The sequence below is a fragment of the Heptranchias perlo genome, chromosome 2 (genome assembly GCF_035084215.1).
Source record: "Heptranchias perlo isolate sHepPer1 chromosome 2, sHepPer1.hap1, whole genome shotgun sequence".
Taxonomy (NCBI): domain Eukaryota; kingdom Metazoa; phylum Chordata; class Chondrichthyes; order Hexanchiformes; family Hexanchidae; genus Heptranchias; species Heptranchias perlo.
Window position 1 is genome coordinate 134,307,941 of NC_090326.1, and position 20,544 is coordinate 134,328,484.

The 20,544-nt window shown below is 42.6% G+C and overlaps 1 protein-coding gene across 7 annotated transcripts in view; it reads right to left on the minus strand.

The window, feature by feature from the left end:
- mpp7a (MAGUK p55 scaffold protein 7a) overlaps positions 1-20,544 on the minus strand; it is a 417,410-nt gene that overhangs the window by 105,587 nt on the left and 291,279 nt on the right. For all 7 annotated transcript variants that reach the window (XM_068007174.1, XM_068007182.1, XM_068007172.1 and 4 more), the window contains one exon: positions 12,694-12,768. In XM_068007174.1, the coding sequence (XP_067863275.1) occupies positions 12,694-12,768 (75 nt within the window). The remainder of the gene's footprint in view (positions 1-12,693; positions 12,769-20,544) is intronic.

A 20,544-nucleotide genomic window follows, 5' to 3' on the forward strand; every position in this document is an offset into this window, starting at 1 on the left:
TATACCCAGCCGCTGGGGGGGGGGGGGGATTCCCGCAAATTTTTTCCCTTCAAGTATTTATCCAATTCTCTTTTGAAAGTTACTATTGAATCTGCTCCCACCATCCTTTCAGGCAGTAATTTCCAGGTCATTACAACTCGCTTCATAAAAAAATGTTTCCTTATGTTGCCTCTGGTTCTTTTGCCGATCACTGTAAATCTGTGTCCTCTGGTTACCAACCCTTCTGCCACTGGAAACAGTTTCTCCTTATTTACTTGCCTGGATGAGTGCAGCTCCAACAACACTCAAGAAGCTCGACACCATCCAAGATAAAGCAGCCCGCTTGATTGGCACCCCATCCACCACCCTAAACATTCACTCCCTTCACCACCGGCGCACTGTGGCTGCAGTGTGCACCATCCACAGGATGCACTGCAGCAACTCGCCAAGGCTTCTTCGACAGCACCTCCCAAACCCGCGACCTCTACCACCTAGAAGGACAAGGGCAACAGGCGCATGGGAACAACACCACCTGCACGTTCCCCTCCAAGTCACACACCATCCCGACTTGGAAATATATCGCCGTTCCTTCATTGTCGCTGGGTCAAAATCCTGGAACTCCCTTCCTAACAGCACTGTGGGAGAACCGTCACCACACGGACTGCAGCGGTTCAAGGCGGCGGCTCACCACCACCTTCTCAAGGGCAATTAGGGATGGGCAATAAATGCCGGCCTTGCCAGCGACGCCCACATCCCGTGAACGAATAAAAAAAAACTCTATCAAAACCGTTCATGATTTTGAATACCTCGATCAAATCGCCTCTTAATCTTCTCTGCTCGAAGGAGAACAACCCCAGATTCTCCAGTTGCTCCACATAACGGAAGTCCCTCATCCCTGGGACCATTCTAGTAAATCCCTTCTGCATCCTTTCGAAGGCCATGTCCTCCTTCCTAAAATGTGGTGCCCAGAATTGAACACAATACTCCAGCTGAGGCCTAACCAGTGATTTTATAGAGGTTTAGCATAACTTCCTTACTTTTGCTATTGATTATATTTAAAAAGTAATTCACACTTTAGGATACTCTATGGCTGTGAACAACAACAACTTGCATTTATATAGCATTTTTAGCATCGTAAAACATCACTTCACAGGGGAGTTATCAACCAAAATTTGATACTGAGTCACATAAGATATTAGGACAGGTGACCAAAAGCTTGGTCAAAAAGGTAGATTTTAAGGAGTGTCTTCAAGGAGGAGAGTGAGGTAGAGAGGCAGTGAGGTTTAGGGAGGGAATTCCAGAGCTGAGGGCCCAGGCAGCCGAAGGCATGGCCGTCAATGGTGGAGCAATGAAAATCTGGTATGCGCAAGAGGCCAGAATTGGAGAAGCGCAGAGATCTAGGAGGGCTGTAGGTGATTACCAAGATTGGGAGGGGGAGACCGTGGAAGGATTTGAAAACAAGGATGCTAAATAAGTGTAACTTCATTCATTCGGTCTTTCTTAGTATGCCACTTTATGTGTATTAAAACTTGGAAATATTAAATGTTTTTTGAACTCGGATTAAAAATTTAAACATAATCTTGGACAAAAGACATTTACAGAATCCTCCTTCCGTAATGCAATTTGCATCTCAAACCTAATCGACTACAACATTTACTTTACAGAATTGCCTCAGATGAAATCTTACAGTCGCAGGCAATATGGTGAAGTACATGGGGCATTACGCTGCAAGCAAAGAACCAGCGAACACAAATTAACATGCATCAAGTGAGAATAGAGAAACTTCCCCTCTGCCCCATCACTCATGTGGAACAGGCTACAGCAGAGTTAATTAATTCTTTCAAAAATGATCCAGACAAATAGCTAGCTTCAAATGTGATTGGAAGTTATGTGGATACATAAAGACTGAGATGATCAAACACTCTACAAGACATTAAGTCCTCTACGAGTGTGGTCGGGAAGAATTACATATCCAGGGGGCAGTGGCCTGGAACTCAACATTGAAAATGAGAGGATAGATAAATATACCAGAGTTTTGCTCGATCATCTTTGGTGATTGGACACATTTTTACACCAAACTTTCTCCCAAGAGATGAAATGGATTGATTACCATTCATGATACAATTGATTGCACACAGCCTGTGCAAGGATTGAGCAGCCTCATTTTATGTTCTTGTTCGTTCACTGATGAATACACACGCATGGTGAGCATCATAATGTTTCAATAGTTCCAACATTTCAATAAATTGAAGGTTGGTGCACAGTATCTATTTAAAGGTATCACTTAACATTCAAATAATTGCCATTTTAATTTTAGAATATAATAATTGGCTTTAAAACTCATGCTAAAAATCATTCTTGTGAATTCAATGGAAACTGAACATGGGCTGTGAAAGTTACTTTTTTTTTTGCACTGGCCCACATTGAAGGGGACACTTTCTTCTCCAAGTGGGCATCTGACAGGTGTGGTAAAATAAAAATGTCTTACCTGACTGATACCTTCAGACCAGCCCCGGTAACCCGGCCAACCAGGGCACAGAAATATGCCAGCTTTTCATACGTGCCCCGATGCTGGAGCACCCAACGAGTTGAACTTCAGGAAAACGAGGCAGAAGGCAAGGAATTATCCCTTCCAACTCATTATGCTACAAATGCTGAGCCTGCACCTACTCTCGGTGTGGGGAGACCAGAGGAAATCCTAGGACAGCATGATGGGGGTGGAGACCCAATGAAACGGATTTCACCCCTTGCACCTGGGGAACAACAATTCACCAGGCACAGGGAAGATGAAAATTTACCCTCCAAGCTCTTTGTAATAATAGAATTGCAGACACTGAAGAACAATTTTCTAAATATTGTGCGTCCAGGATCATGTGTAAGTTTTAAAGCAAGCTTAAAAACCTATAGGATGGGAATTTTCAATGAGCGGTAAACGAACTGCACCGCTCGTTAGAAAGTCTATGACCACGTACAAGTCTATGAGCTTTTGCATGGCAACTTCCTCTAAATTAGAGAGCCAAAAAGCACGGCGCCCTCCACAGGGCGTCTGGGACCTGTGTGAACAGGGCACACAACTGTGTATCCCCTAAACCAATCAGATTGAAGCATTGTTAACAAGCCGTGCAGAGACTGAATCAGGAAGTGTAAGCTGGAATAGTGAATTCAATGTCAAATCAGGTACAGAAAGCAAAATAATGAGAGGGTAAGAAAGACTGAAGTAAGATTCAGAAAGAAAAATTAAAAAAATTAAAAATGTTCTCAAATTTTTTTTAAATGTCCAACAATAATTAAAATCTGAAGGAATGAGACAATGAGAATCCCTACGTGGTCAGTTTACGGTAAAATATTAAAATGTCTACGTGGCAAAGAAGCAGAATGCAAAATGGTTAGAAAGGGTTAATTAGTTAGTAACTGAGATTGATACAAGTGGCCTGGCCCTCCTGCTATTAAAGATGTGTTGGACTTTAAAATGTATTCGACTTCAGTTATTACTGAACCAGACTGAGGGGAAAGAATCCGGATCGTCATTTGGTGTCAGAGGTGGGATCTTAACGGTTGTTCACCGAGAGTTCGCGGAGTAAGAGGCGGATTGTCTCAGACACGGAGGAAGGAAATGGCGCCCCGATGTAAGTAGTCTTAATTTACTATGTCGGTTTTCCTCCAATCCGTCAGTCTGACGACAGCTCGTCCAATCGCTAACACTCGTGTGCGTCCTTACAAGATTCAGGTCAGTCTGGCGAATACACAGAAATAGCAGGAAGAGGTCAGTGGTCGAATATCACTGAGGGAATAACGTGTAAGCGGTAGGTCAGTGGTTAATATCACTGAGGGTAGTCAGGGTTTAAGTTCCTGGTGATTGGATATAAACAGGAACTATTGATAAAACTTAGATGCCGAAAAAAGGCTCAGGAATTAATTTGGAAAATAACAGAGGTACCTCAGCCAAAGAACTAATTGCTTTATGGAGACAGTACTGTAAAAAAAAATGGATAGAATTAAGTGACTAGACAAATGTTTAAAAGACAGAGACCCGAAAAAGAAAGGTTTTGTTGTTTAAGTGTACTGTCCCTTTAAAAAGCCTGTCTTTGATCAGTGTTTTTTTTTGTCGGTGTTGTGGGCTACGCCCCCTTCTTACTGTGTCTTGTGTGTTTTCTTCCTTTGTGTAATGTATCTGTCTTGTCGTGTGTTTAATTCTGATACTGCTGAATTAAAATTGGAGTTATTGAGGTTAAGTGACCTATTAAATTCTGGTTCTTATAAAGTGTGGGCATGTTAAATTCCAGACATGGGATCTTCAAAAAATTGGCATTTTGAATGTTTATTTTGTGATTGGCTGTGGTTTAAAAAGAGGTTAAAAATTAACGGGATACATTAAAAAAACTATCAGGATCATTGTGATAGGAAAAGTCGGAAAGCTGGAACAGCTCGGAGCGTTGATTATAATCAGATCCACTAAAAGTATGTGAAAAAATAGTGTGCAAAAATATAGTACAAAGCAATCCACAAATGTGAGAAGTAAAAAAATCAGTCAAACCTGTGTGAAGTGAAATTTTGAAGGTGGGAACTTAATCTAAAAGGGAGAAGGATCAAGTTACTCCTACCACAAGAGCAAGTTAATATTAACCCCTTCCATCCCAAGAAGCCAGACTGTCATGCCAAGACCAGTTCCAACAGATAGAAATGACCCAGTCGGTTGAGAACTGTTTGAGGCTTGCCCAGAACACAGGTGAACATGAGGTAATAATTGGTATAGGTTATATTAGTAAAATTGTCCCAATCACTCGGAAATGCCAAAGGCTACAATTGACTGAGATATAAGTTTTCACGCGACAGTGAAGAATTGATAAGAAAGGAATGTAAAACAAATCATATGGAAAGGAAGCATAGGTTAGACAATTGGAAGTCCATTACTTGAGCTATGTACTGACACAGGGTACTAAACGCCTATCAGTTTTACCCTGCCACAGTATGATAAGGAAGTTTTGACAAGTTCTGGGGCTATTCAATTTTATTTGAAATTAATAGTAGAATCCAAGATCTGACCAAAGAGGGGAGACCTTCCCTGACAAATTATATAACTCGCATTGAGACTGCTAAGAAAACTCAACAATTAGATCAACAGCTCCTAACTCAAGTGTTAAAACAAAGAGCCACATGGAATGGAGGTGGACATCGTAAAAAGAGATAGGCAAATATGGAGACGTAAAGATCTGTGATAAGTGATATAGCAACTGCCTTTGCCTCAGTTGTTAACACCATTGATTTGACAACATTAGATCAAAAGGTCAGAGATTTAGGGTCTCGCATTAAAGATATATTAAAAGATAAATGAAAATACAGATAAGGAATTGTCTGAGGATCAAATGCTGACCATATATTTGCAAAGGATAGCTACAGTGCTAGAAACACATGCCCAAACCATTAATAAATTAATAAAAGAGGAATATAACGTGTCTTAGTAGGCGGCTGCTAATGATATCTGCTTAATGTGGTTACATCTTGAAAACACAGAGATCAGGACTTGGAGTTAGAAATTCCAGTCTGCAGCCCTGCGTACATCTGCATGTGGAAGAGACAGTGTTTATTTCAGACAGGCTGCGTGCTTCAGAGAGAGGGAGAGAGTGGAAATAGGCAAATTCTCTCTCCTGTTTTGTTTTCTGAATTTGTTTCGGGTATAGGGATTATTCCTTTGGATAAATAAATAATAAATGAAGATTTGACAAATTAATCACTTGGGCTCTCAAGAAGAGCCGCAATGGATTTTCTGTGTTTCTTTTAAAACAGGTGACCCTGGGTTTTTTTTGGGACCACGTGAGTGTTGATGGTGCAGGATTACCAAGAGTAGTTACAAAGTTACGGTGCAACCTTTGCTGGAGAAATTTGGTGCAGGAAACGATCCAGTGGTGTTAAAGATTTAAGACTTTAGCTGCAGACATCAGCGGATACCAAATGTCACAGCGTGGTGATATCAACCTGATTCTCTTCTTTTGAAAACATTTTGATTTGTTTTGTTTTAACCTATTTGTTGTCTTCCGAGACAGAGTGCTCGAGGTGGGGAGATATGGGAATTTCTCTAAAGTCATTGAATTGGGCATGATAAAAAATCAATCTGGCATAAATATACAATCTAGTGGAAGTCAGGAAAGTGTAGTTGAGAATAGTAAATTGATAGCTTTCTCGTGGAGATATTTGTGTCCTTGCCTATAATGAATAATGAGAAAACTACACTCAATAGCCTGGCCACTACCCTGACATCGGGACCATTCAGGGAGAGATAAGCACTCTAGATACCCCTGATCTTTTTGATAAGATAACCTGAAAACCTAAGAGTGGCTACAGTGGACATAAAAGATACAAATGTATGTTGCCATCATCTGAAACGGAGATCAGGATGAAGAACATGATTACAAAGGCCTATGGCCTGGTGAGCTATTGCAACCACTCTTTAAACAAACCAGTTGCTTTTACAGGACTGAATCCTACAGGACATATGATGTGTTCCATGGAAAATGTTCGGAAATACCATGAGGAAGAAGAGACTGGCCAGCAGAAAGTTAATATCCAAGAATACTAAGCTCATTCCTATGAGATGCTGCTAGTATGCGGAGATACATGAAGAAGATACATTGAAGATTGAGTCTCAGATAGGCTCAGTTACTTGACAACAGCACAACAGGAAAATGGTTAATGTGGTCCAGGCGAGTGAGAAATCCTTTTAAATAAGGCACTGACACATGGTCCATAGAGAAACCAACTAATTAATGAAACAGTCAGGAAACACTGGTATCAATCAAAAGGACTGAAATTAAAGTAAAGAGGGACACAGTAATTTGGATTTTCAAAATTCAGGGTTAGGTTCCCATCAGTTAACAATAAAATTGGGAGAAACAACATTTAGAAGATATCCGTACGATGGATACAAAATTACAAGATTATGAGGGGCCCAGATAAAGTAGACAGGAAGTACCTGTTTCCCCAAGCAGAGGGTTCAAGAACTAGAGGACGTAGATTTAAGCTGATTGGCTGGAACAAAATTAAAGGGATGTGTTACTAGACATGTTGTCACTGTGTGTCCACATAGTGTTGGACACAGCCTAGAAGCACAGTGTGGGTTTAATAATACCGGTACCAATCGGGATATTAACTGTACCATGGAGGTCCTAGAGGTGGATCTAAAACCCACTTAAGTGGTATATGCCGGAGAGGGAATATTGTGTTACAACTAATTTGAAAACGTTTAAATATGCCAATCTAACTTGTGATATTTTAAGTCCAGAATTCTACTCCATTTCTGAAGTCCTGGTTCGGATTGGACCCGAGGAACTGGTAGAGATACACCGGCATAACTTCACCACCTTACAAGTTTCTGAGAATGTCAGAAAGGACTTAAAAGAATATCAGGACACATTTGGGTATCTGACACCCCTGTTGCCTAAATACTTGAAAGCATTGCGAATGGAGATACGCCTCTCCTAGAAGGTTTATTATAACCTACAACAGGACAATAACAACATTAAGCATGACATTGACCAAATTAAAGTCACCACCTGGTGAAATGACCTCTGGAATTTGGGACTGAACATACAGATCCATCCTTGGATTAGATTAATTTCATATGTATTAGTCGTAGTGCAGTTTGTTGTAATGTGCTTCTTGATTTTCATTGCATGTAATAAATGTAAGTAGAGGATGAAGGGTTTGGCAAAGATAGTAAAACAGAGCCTGGGTGAGAATGTCCCCATTGTCTCTGTGGTTTCAACTAAGAACACATCTTAATGGTACCGGGAGTAGCACCCGCTGGGGTAAGGTGCATGTAAAAGGGAAGACAATTATAGTTTGATAGGATTATCAGATGCTCTGCCTCTCTTCCACCCGGACTGGTGGCCAACACGAAGGGAACCTGGTTAAGAGGAGGTACAGCATCTAATGGGATATTGTAGGGAGAATTTGGATTAAGGGATATAATGGGGAGGGCACCAATTCACAGGTGTAAAATGGTCTGAAAGGTACCATTCAGTCCAGTTAGGCTGGAAACAAAATATAAAGCACCATGGGATATTTGACTATGTTAGCCTTTTCAAACTAACATGAATAGGTTTAGCTGACCAAGGACATTCGCAACTTACTTGAGAGATGTTTAGAACAGATAAGAGTACAAAGGCGTATTGATGAAACATGTCTGTGTTCTATTGGGACTTCTCTAGTTCAAGGGCTAGTCATATTCATTGTTATAATTCTTATAGTTTATTGCTTACTTAAATGTTGCTGCACTGCAGAACCTGCAGAACCAGTGAGCACCGTAATAATTGGTTATCATTAAATGATAAAAGGGGGGAATGAGAATCCCTACGTGGTCAGTTTACGGTAAAATATTAAAATGTCTACGTGGCAAAGAAGCAGAATGCAAAATGGTTAGAAAGGGTTAATTAGTTAGTAACTGAGATTGATACAAGTGGCCTGGCCCTCCTGCTGGGCCATATGTTTGCTTAGTCAGCAGGCCTGCATTGTCTTATCAATGATAGGTCTTTGATGTGAGTCAAGGACTGGTCTGAATGTCTCCATGTTTATGGCAGATCAATATAGGGAACGAGCTTAGCCAAAGTTGAAAGACATTCCAGGTTGGGAGATAAGGAACAGAAGGAACAGGGAAGAACATTCTAAGTTGGAAAGTGAGGAAGTTATCCCCTTTGATGTCTAACAGCAGCATGATCAGCACATGGACGATTTATGATTGGCCGGAAATAATGTAACCTCGCATGGCAACCTGTGCCCGGCTTATGATTGGTGTTGACCCTCGTTAAGTATGTTCCAACCCTATTGATTTGTATAAAAACGTGTGGATTTCTGTATGTTGTTGTTCTTGCTCTGCCAGCATAGAGGGACTCTATCAGGAGTCCAAATCAATGCTGCAGACTAAGAACCCTGCTATTAAAGATGTGTTGAACTTTAAAATGTATTCGACTTCAGTTATTACTGAACCAGACTGAGGGGAAAGAATCCGGATCGTCAACTCCACATTTGTTAAAGTTAGTTTTCAGTGCCAGAGAGGTTGTTTGGCAGTCATTAAGACTTACCATGTCGTAAAAAGAGTACTTACATCAGAAAGCACGAGCCATCACTTTTTCTGGCAAGATTCGTCCATATCTACGACGTTAGTGCAGTAACTTCACGCTGCTCCATTCATTTGAACAGGGAGTCACACAGTGAGATGCCATTTTCGCGGCGCTTACAGAAGAAGATTGCATCTCGTACAGCAACTTCCAGATTTCCCCGTTCAAATGCGCATGTGCGCCGGCCAGAAGTTGCTGTACAATTTGCACAGAAATAACGGTGAGCGCTGTTAGCCTCACTGTCATTCTTACAGCAAAATGCAGCCCAATGAATGCTGGAAACCAAGTGGCTATGGAGAACATCATGTGTGAGCCCAATTCTGTCTGCACCTTGAAATCTCATGGCATCAGGTCAAACACAGGCAAGGAAACCTCCTGCTGATTACCACCTACTGTCTTCCCTCAGCTGACGAATCAGTCCGCCTCAATATTGAGCACCACTTAGAGGAAGCACCAAAGGTAGCAAGGGCACAGAATGCACTCTGGGAGGGGTACTTCAATGTCCATCACCAAGAGTGGCTCGGTAGCACCACTACTGACCGAGCTGTCCAATCGTGAAGCACATAGCTGTCAGACTGGGCATGCGGCAGGTGGTGAGCGAACCAACACGAGGGAAAAACCGACTTGACCTCGTCCTCACCAATCTATCTGTCGCAGATGCATCTGCCCACGACAGTATTGGTAGGAGTGACCACCGCACAGTCCTCGTGGAGACGAAGTCCCATCTTCGCACTGATGATACCATCCAACGTGTTGTGTGGCACTATCACCGTGCTAAATGGGATAGATTCAGAACAGATCTAGCAGCTCAAAACAGGGCATCCGTGAGGCACTGTGTGCCATCAGCAGCAGCAGAATTGTAGCCCAGCCCAATCTGTAACCTCATGGCCTGGCATATTCCTCACTCTACCATTACCAACAAGCCAGGGGATCAACCCTGGTTCAATGAGGAGTGTAGAAGAGCATGCCAGGAGTAGCACCAGGCATATCTAAAAATGAGGTGCCAACCTGGTGAAGCTACAACTCAGGACTACATGCATGCTAAACAGCAGAAGCAACATGCTATAGACAGAGCTAAGCGATTCCACAACCAACGGATCACATCAAAGCTCTGCAGTCCTGCCACATACAGTCGTGAATGGTGGTGGACAATTAAACAACTAACGGGAGGAGGAGGCGGCTCTGCAAACATCCCCATCATCAATGATGGCGGAGTCCAGCACGAGTGCAAAAGACAAGGCTGAAGTGTTTGCAAGCATCTTCAGCCAGAAGTGCCAAGTAAATGATCCATCTCAGCCTCCTCCCGATATCCCCACCATCACAGAAGCCAGTCTTCAGCCAATTCGATTCACTCCACGTGATATCAAGAAATGGCTGAGTGCACTGGATACAGCAAAGGTTATGGGCCCCGTCAGCATCCCGGCAGTAGTGCTGAAGACTTGTGCTCCAGAACTAGCTGCGCCTCTAGCCAAACTGTTCCAGTACAGCTACAACACTGGCATCTACCAGACAATGTGGAAAATTGCCAGGTATGTCCTGTCCACAAAAAGCAGGACAAATCCAATCCGGCCAATTACCGCCCCATCAGCCGCCTCCCCATCATCAGCAAAGTGATGGACGGTGTCATCGACAGTGCTATCAAGTGGCACTTACTCACCAATAACCTGCTCACCGATGCTCAGTTTGGGTTCCGCGAGGACCACTCGGCCCCAGACCTTATTACAGCCTTGGTCCAAACATGGACAAAAGAGCTGAATTCCAGAGGTGAGGTGAGAGTGACTGCCCTTGACATCAAGGCAGCATTTGACAGAGTGCAGCACCAAGGAGTCCAAGTAAAATTGAAGTCACTGGGAATCAGGAGGAAAACTCTCCAGTGGCTGGAGTCATACCCAGCACAAAGGAAGATGGTAGTGGTTGTTGGAGGCCAATCATCTCAGCCCCAAGACATTGTCGCAGGAGTTCCTCAGGGCAATGTCTGAGGCTCAACCATCTTCAGCTACTTCATCGATGACCTTCCCTCCATCATAAAGTCAGAAATGGGGATGTTCGCTGATGATTGCACAGTGCTCAGTTCCATTCGCAACCCCTCAGATAATGAAGCAGTCCGTGCCCGCATGCACCAAGACCTGGACAACATCCAGCTTGGGCTGATAAGTGGCAAGTAACATTTGCACCAGACAAGTGCCAGGCAATGACCACCTCCAACAAGAGAGAGTCTAACCACTTCCCCTTGACATTCAATGGCATTACCATCGCCAAATCCCCCACCATCAACATCCTGGGGGTCACCATTGACCAGAAACTTAACTGGACCAGCCACATTAATACTGTGGCTACAAGAGCAGGTCAGAGGCTGGGTATTCTGTGGCGAGTGACTCACCTCCTGACTCCCCAAAGCCTTTCCACCATCTACAAGGCACAAGTCAGGGGTGTGATGGAATACTCTCCACTTGCCTGGATGAGTGCAGCTCCAACACTCAAGAAGCTCGACACCATCCAGGACAAAGCAACCCGCTTGATTGGCACCCCATCCACTACCCTAAACATTCAAACATTCACTCCCTTCACCACCGGCGCACAGTGGCTGCAGTGTGTACCATCCACAGGATGCACTGCAGCAACCGCCAAGGCTTCTTCGATAGCACCTCCCAAACCCGCGACCTCTACCACCTAGAAGGACAAGGGTAGCAGGCACGTAGGAACACCACCACCTGCACATTCCCCTCCAAGTCACACACCATCCCGGATTGGAAATATATCGCCGTTCCTTCATCGTCGTTGGGTCAAAATCCTGGAACTTCCTACCTAACAGCACTGTGGGAGAACCTTCACTACACGGACTGCAGTGGTTCAAGGCGGCAGCTCACCACCACCTTCTCATGGGCAATTAGGGATGGGCAATAAATGCCAGCCTCGCCAGCGACGCCCACATCCCATGAACAAATAAAAAAAAGGTGATAATGTACAAAATTTAAATATTTTTAAGTACCATATAATAAAAGCCCTGATGATCCTACTGGTTACACTAAAAGCAAAGTCAGAATAGTGAACAATGTTCCACATTGCAACTGTCAACTATGGTGAGCAGTGGGGAAGTTCTGCTGAACAAAATATGTAAGTTACTGTACTGAAAATTTAGTTTACAAAGTTTATGTTTTTAAAATGGATGGTAATTAACGTTATGATTAGCTTCACAGACAGGATCTGAACATCATTGCTCATCAGTGTGTTAACTGGTGGCCAGTTGCTACTCCGTGCATGTCATTTGGACATGTGGCAAATCTCTCTCTCTCTATTTATATATACACACACACACACACACACACACAGATAAGAGAGATATATCTATTCGATATCTAAATATATTTTGCAAAACAATTTGCATAAGCAACTCCCAACCCTTCTTGTTCTACAACAAACTTCGCAAAATGCTATTCCTATTGTAGGTTTACAAATTAAAAAGAGCAGAAAGAAGTTGAAACCATCTCTAACTTGTCTTATGAACATGCTGCAATGGACTCACCAGAAGCAGTATAAACCATAGCATGTTCAGAAAAAATAAAGTCTGATCCCTTAATCATTTTCAACCGGTTAACATGCCTACCTTGCTTTCTTTAGCTGGAGTCTCCTCTTTTATGCCAGGGATTATTTTAAAAGTGATTGCTCCTTGCGACTGAGCCTAGAAAAAAATTGTAAAATGTGCACATTAGTTAATAAGCTTCTAGTTCAACAAGAACTTACAAGAATAGCAAAAGTAACCAGATATTACGAATCTCTTTTTTAAACAATAATCAAAATTAACCTGTTGCCATTTTGTGGTTTTTAGTACCTTCTTGCAATTAATGGTTTGTGGAAATGGATCTATACGACCATAAGATAGGAGCAGGAATAGCTATTTGGCCCTCCGAGCCTGCTCCGCCATTCAATGAGATCATGGCTGATCTGATTTTTATCTCAACTCCACTTTCCTGCCTTTTCCCCATATCCTTTGACTACCTTGCTGATCAAAAGTTTGTCTAACTCAGCCTTGAATGTATTCAATGTCTCAGCCTCCACAGCTTTTTGGGGTGAAAAATTCCAAAGATTCACGACCCTCTGGGAGAAGAAATTCCTCCTCATTTCCAAATTAAACGGGCGATCCCTTATTCTGAGACTATGCCCCCTAGTTTTAGACTCCCCCATCAGGGGTAACATCCACTCAGCATCTACCCTATCGAGTCCCCTCAGAATCTTGCATGTTTCAATAAGATCTCCTCTCATTCTTCTAAACTCCAATGAGTATAGACCCAACCTATTCAATCTTTCCTCATAAGACAATCCTTCCATACCCGGAATCAACCAAGTGAACCTTCTCTGAACTGCCTCCAATGCAAGTATGTCCTTCCTTAAATAAGGGCACCAGAACTGTACGCAGTACTCCAGGTGTGGTCTCACCAGTATCCTGTACAGTTGTAGCATGACTTCCCTGCTTTTATACTCCATCCCCTTAGAAATAAAGGCCAATATTCCGTTTGCCTTCTGGATTACCTGCTGCACCTGTATGTTGTCTTTTTGAGTTTCATGTGCAAGGACACCCAGATCCCTCTGTACTGCAGCATTTTGTAGTATTTCTCCATTCAAATAATATTTTGCTTTTTTATTTTTCCTCCCAAAGTGGATGACTTCACATTTTCCCACATTATATTCCATCTGCCAAATTTTTGCCCATTCGCTTAACCTGTCAATATCCCTGTGCTCCTCGCAACTTGCTTTTCCATCTATCTTTGTATCATCAGCAAATTTGGCCACAAGACACTCTGTTCCTTCATCCAAGTCATTGATATATATTGTAAATAATTGAGGCCCCTGCACTGATCCCTGCAGCATCCCACTTGTTGCAGATTGCCATTTTGAAAATGACCCTTTTATCCCGATTCTTAGTTTTCTGTTAGCCAATCCTCTATCCATGCCATATATTACCCCCAACACCATGAGTTCTTATCTTGTGCAGTAATATTTTATGTGGCACCTTATCAAATGCCTTTTGGAAATCCAAATATACTGCATCCATTGGTTCCCCTTCATCCACCATGCCCGTTACTTCCTCAGAGAATTCTAATAAATTTGTCTGGCACAATTTCCCCTTCATAAAACCATGTTGACTCTCCTTGATTGTATTATGAGTCTCCAAATGTCCTGCTACTACTTCCTTAATAATGAATTCTAGCATTTTCCCAATGACAGATGTTAGGCTAACTGGTCCATAGTTTCCTGCTTTCTGTCTCACTCCCTTCTTGAATAGGGGTGTTATGTTTACGATTTTCCAAATCGCTGGGATCTTTTCAGAATCGAGTGAATTCTGGAAGGTTACAACCAATGCATCCACTGTCTCTGTAGCCACTTCCTTTAAAACCCTTGGATGCAAGCCATCAGGTCCAGGGAACTTGTCAGCCTTGAGACCCATTAGTTTACCTAGTACTTTTTCTCTAGTGATAGTGATTGTTTTTAGTTCCTCCTTCCCCTTTGCCCCTTGATTTTCTACGATTATTGGTATGTTATCAGTGTCTTCTACTGTGAAAACAGATACAAAATATCTGTTCAATTCCTCTGCCATTTCCTTGCTTTCCATTATTATTTCCCCAGTCTCATCCTCCAAGTGACCAATGTTTACTTTAGCTACCCACTTCCTTTTTATATACTTGTAGAAGCTTTTACTGTCAGTTTTTATATTTCTTGCTTGTTTACTCTCATAACTTATTTTCTCCCTCTTTATTATACTTTTAGTCATCCTTTTCTGGTTTTTAAAGTTTTCCCAATCTTCGGGCTTACCAGTAATCTTTGCCATGTTGTATGCTTTTTCTTTTAACCTGATACCATCCTTGACTTCCTTAGTTAGCTATGGTTGGTTCACCCTACGATCCAGAAGCTACATACTTCACCCTCCCAGAGGTGCATGTAGGAGAGTGTAATTACCTCACATCTGCTTCCTGGATTTAATATAGTTTTACACTAAGTCAATGCATTCTGTTAGAAATGTTACCACAAGGACCAGTTGTTTGCAGATTGAAACATACAAATGATGCACAGCAAATAAAATTAGAATACAAGTATAATAAACAGAAAGAAAATGTGCATAATGGGTTAGTTACTCTTGATAAGAATGGTTTTTGATTTAGTTCAAATGTCTGTCAAATAATGTTCTTGTTACTTCACTGTGACTTCTGCCTTTCAACAAAATTATCTATCGAAGAAACTAACTCTCTCTCCCAACCAATAGCTTTTAAGATAACTGCTGGGCTCTTATACAAGACCTGCTTTTAATTCTTGAGGTGTCAAAATGTTTCCGTGAAATATCAATTGAGGCCTCCATCCAAATCAAGTGAAGGTTTGCTGCAACTTTCTGCTCAACACAGAAGACTGATTGTAGATTGTTGACAAAATACAATTCAGTTAAAGAAAGTATATGGATTCAGAGCTTACAATATGGTATATAGATCTTATCATAATCATTGGAGAGATTGCAAGTCTAACAAGGGACAGAAACAATTTGCACGTTGAAGTCAAACAGGTTTGTTACCCATTGGTTACCCTGGGAGCAGGCCACATCTTTATGTCACACAAATGGAATGGAAAAAGGCTGACATAAAAGTGTAGAAACATAGAAAATAGGAGCAAGAGTAGGCCATTCGGGCCTGCTCCACCATTCGAAATGATCATGGCTGATAGTCTAACTCAGTACCCTGTTCCCGCTTTTTCCCCATATCCCTTGATCCCTTTAGCATTAAGAAATATATCTATCTCCTTCTTGAATACATCTAATGACTTGGCCTCTACTGCCTTCTGTGGTAGAGAATTCCACAGGTTCACCACCCTCTGAGTGAAGACATTTCTCCTCATTTCGGTTCTAAATGGCATACCCAGTGTCCTGAGACTGTGACCCCTGGTTCTGGTCTCCCCAGTCATCAGGAACATCCTCCCTGCATCTAGTCTGTCTAGTCCTGTTAGAATTTTATATGTTTCAATGAGATCACCTCTCGTTCTTCTAAACTCGAGTGAATATAGGCCTAGTCGACCCAATCTCTCCTCATACGTCAGTCCTGCCATCCTAGAAATCAGTCTGGTAAACTTTCATTACACTCCCTCCACGGCAAGGACATCCTTCCTAAGATAAGGAGACCAAAACTGCACACAATACTCCAGATGTGGTCTCACCAAGGCCCTGTACAACTGCAGTAAGACATCCCTGCTCCTGTACTCAAATCCTCTTGCAATGAAGGCCAACATACCATTTTGCCTTCCTAACTGCTCGATTTCAGCGACTGGTGTACAAGGACACCCAGGTCTCGTTGCACCTCCCCTTTTCCCAATATATCATCATTCAGATAATAATCTACCTTTTTGTTTTTGCAACTAAAGTGGATAACCTCACATTTATCCACGTTATACTGCATCTGCCATGTTCTTGCCCACTCACCCAACTTGTCTAAATCACATTGGAGCCTTTTTGCATCCTCCTCACAGCTCACATTCCACCCCAGCTTTGTGTCATCTGCAAACTTGAAAAAGTTACATTTAGTTCCCTCATCCAAATCATTGATATATATTGTGAATAGCTGGGGCCCAAGCACTGATCCCTGCGGTACCCCACTAGTCACTGCCGAACACCCGGAAAAAGACCCGTTTATTCCTATACTTTTTTTCCTGTCTGTCAACCAATTCTCAATCCATGCCAGGAGATTCCCCCCAATCCCATGTGCTTTAATTTTGCACACTAACCTCTTGTGTGGGACCTTATCAAAAGCCTTCTGAAAATCCAAATACACCACATCCACTGGTTCTCCCCTATCTATTCTACTTGTTACATCCTCAAAATACTCCAGTAGGTTTGTTAAACATGATTTCCCTTTCATAAACCCATGCTGACTTTGTCCAATCCTGTTAATGTCCAAGTGTTCTGTTAACACATCTTTTAAAATAGACTCTAGCATTTTCCCCACTACTGATGTTAGACTAACTGGTCTGTAATTTCCTGCTTTTTCTCTCCCTCCTTTTTTAAATCGTGGGGTGACATTTGCCACCTTCCAATCTGTAGGAACTGTTCCAGAGTCTATAGAATTTTGGAAGATGATCACCAATGCATCCACTATTTCCAGGGCCACTTCCTTTAGTACTCTGGGATGTAGATGATCAGGCCCTGGGGATTTGTTAGCCTTTAGCCCCATTAATTTCCCGAGCATTTTTTTTACTAATACTGGTTTCCTTCAGTTCCTCCCTCTCACTAGATCCTTGGTTCCCTAGCATTTCTGGCAGGTTGTTTGTGTCCTCCTTTGTGAAGACAGAACCAAAGCATGTGTTTAATTGTTCTGCCATTTCTTTGTTCCCCATTTCTGACTGTAAGGGACCGACATTTGTCTTCACTAATCTTTTTCTCTTGACATATTTATAGAAGCTTTTACAGTCAGTTTTTATGTTCCCTGCTAGTTTACTCTCACACTCTATTTTTCCCCTCTTAATCAATCTCTTGGTCCTCCTTTGCTGAATTCTAAACTGCTCCCAATCTTCAGGCTTGCTGCTTTTTTTGCCAATTTTATGTGTCTTCTCTTTGGATCTAATTTCTTTTGTAAGCCACGGTTGAGCCACCTTTCCTGTTTTATTTTTGCGCCAGACAGGGATGAATAATTGTTGTAATTCCTGCACACGTTCTTTAAATATTAGCCATTGCCTATCCACTGTCATCCCTTTTAGTAAAGTTCCCCAATCTATCATAGCCAACTCGCACCTCATACTTTCATAATTTCCTTTATTTAGATTCAGGACCCTAGTTTCAGATTCAACTACTTCACTCTCCATCTTAATGAGGAATTCTATCATGTTATGGTTGCTCTTCCCTGAGGGACCCCACACAACAAGATTGTTAATTAATCCTTTCTCATTGCACAATACCCAGTCTAGGATCGCCTGTTCTCCAGTTGGTTCCTCAACGTATTGGTCTAGAAAGTCATCACGTACACACTCCAGGAATTCCTCCCCCACAGTATTATTGCTAATTTGGTTTGACCAATCTATATGTAGATTAAAGTCACCCATGATTATAGTTGTACCCTTCTTGCATGCATCTCTAATTTCCTGTTTAATGCCCTCCCCTTTCTCTCCACTACTGTTTGGGGGCCGACAGACAACCCCCACTAACGTTTTCTGCCCCTTGGTGTTTCTTAGTTCCACCCATACAGATTCCACAAAGTGATTTTCCGAGCCAATATCCTTCCTCACAATTGCATTGATTTCCTCCTTTACTAACAACGCTACCCACCTCCTTTCCTTTTTGCCTGTCCTTCCTAAATATTGAATACCCCTGGATGTTCAGTTCCCATCCTTGGTCACCCTGCAGCCATGTCTCCGTAATCGCAACTATATCATTACCGTTAATATCTATCTGCGCTGTTAATTCATCGACCTAATTGCGAATGCTCTGCGCATTTGGACACAATGCCTTTAGACTTGTCTTTTTAAGATTGCTAGTCATCTTAGTTTTATTTTGCACTATGGCCCTATTTGTTTTTCGCCCTTGTTTTCTCTGCCTTCCACTATTGCTTCTTCCGTTTCTGTCTTGTTTCTATCCTCGTTTCCCCCTCCTCTGTCTCCCTGCTCAAGTTCCCATCCCCCTGCCATTTTAGTTTAAACCTTCCCCAACAGCACGAGTAAACACCTCCGCGAGGACATTGGTCCCGGTCCTGCTCGGGTGTAACCCGTCCCGCTTGTACAGGTCCCACCTTCCCCAGAACCGGTCCCGATGTCCCAGGAATCTAAATCCCTCCCTCCCACACCATCCCTGCAGCCACGCATTCATCTAGTCAATTCTCCTGTTCCTATACTCACTGGCACGTGGCATTGGTAGTAATCCTGAGATCACTACCTTTGAGGTCCTGTTTTTTAATTTATCTCCTAACTCCTTAAATTCACCTTGCAGGACCTCATCCCTTTTGTTAACCTATGTCGTTGGTACCGATATGGACCACGTCTTCTGGCTGTTCACCATCCCCCTCCAAAATGCCCTGCAGCTGCTCCGTGACATCCTTGACCCTAGCATCAGGGAGGCAACATACCATCCTGGAGTCATGTTTGCGGCTGCAGAAACGCCTATCTGTTCCCCTTACAATTGAATCCCCTATCAGTATAGCCCTGCCACTTTTATTCCTCCCCTCCTGAGCAGCAGAGCCACCCGTGGTGCCACGATCGTGGCTCTTGCTGCTTTCCCCGGATAAGCCATCTCCCCCAACAGTATTCAAAGCGGTATATCTGTTTGAAAGGGAGATGGCCCTAGGGGACTCCTGCTCTACCTGCCTCATCCTTTTACTCTGCCTGGCGGTCACCCATTTCCTTTCTGCCTGCGTAATCTTTACCTGTGTCGTGACCACCTCACTGAACGTGCTATCCACGATAATCTCAGCATCGCGGATACTCCACAGTGAATCCACCTGCAGCTCCAGCTCTGAAATGCGGTTCGTCAGTAGCTGCAGCTGGACACACTTCCTGCACACGTAGTCGCCAGGGACACTGGTAGTGTCCATGACTTCCCACATAGCAAACAAAGACAAGGAGGTCAAGTTTTGTGTGCAGGAAATATATCAATTGTGCTGTAGTCCACTAAAGCTGTCAGGAAGCTATGAAAGACAGAGCTGGATACATCCACATTTACAATCTCCTTTTACATTGCATGCCAATTTGTGCCTGATGCTTATGCTATTCATGAATCTGGACAACACTATTTGGAGCCAACTAATGCTACATCTCTAATGCAATGTTAAGATGAAAAAGTCGATGCAACCTGCCCTCATAATTTAACCCTTTATGATGCAGGATAGTTCTGTTGAATCTGCACTGCACCCCCTCCAAGACCAATATATCCTTCCTGAGGTGCAGTGCCGAAAACTGAATGCAGTACTCCAGATGTCGTCCAACCAGAGCTCTATACAACTGTAGTACAACACCCACCTCTTTGTATTCCAGCCCCCTTCCAATGAAGGCTAACATACCATTAGCCTTTTAAATTATTTTTGTACCAGTCCATTAGTTTTTAGTGATTTCTGTACTTGGGACTTCCAAATCTCTCTGCTCCTCACCATTTAGAAAATACTCTGATCTATTTTTCTTGGGTTCAAATGGATGACCTTGCACTTCCCCACATTAAACTCGATCTGCCACAGTTTTGCCCACTCACTTAATCAGCAATGACCTTTTGCAACTTTCTGCTCCCATCTACACTATTTACTAAGCCACCTAACTTAGTGTCTTACAACACCAGGTTATAGTCCAACAACTTTATTTTAAAATCACAAGCTTTCGGAGATTATCCCCTTCGTCAGGTGAGTGAGTGAATAAGAGGTTCTCAAATCGCATATCTTATATTAGGCTGGGACACCATCACACCAATCAAAAGGTGTCGTTGGTGTTCAGACAGGTTAGCCACGGAAAACAG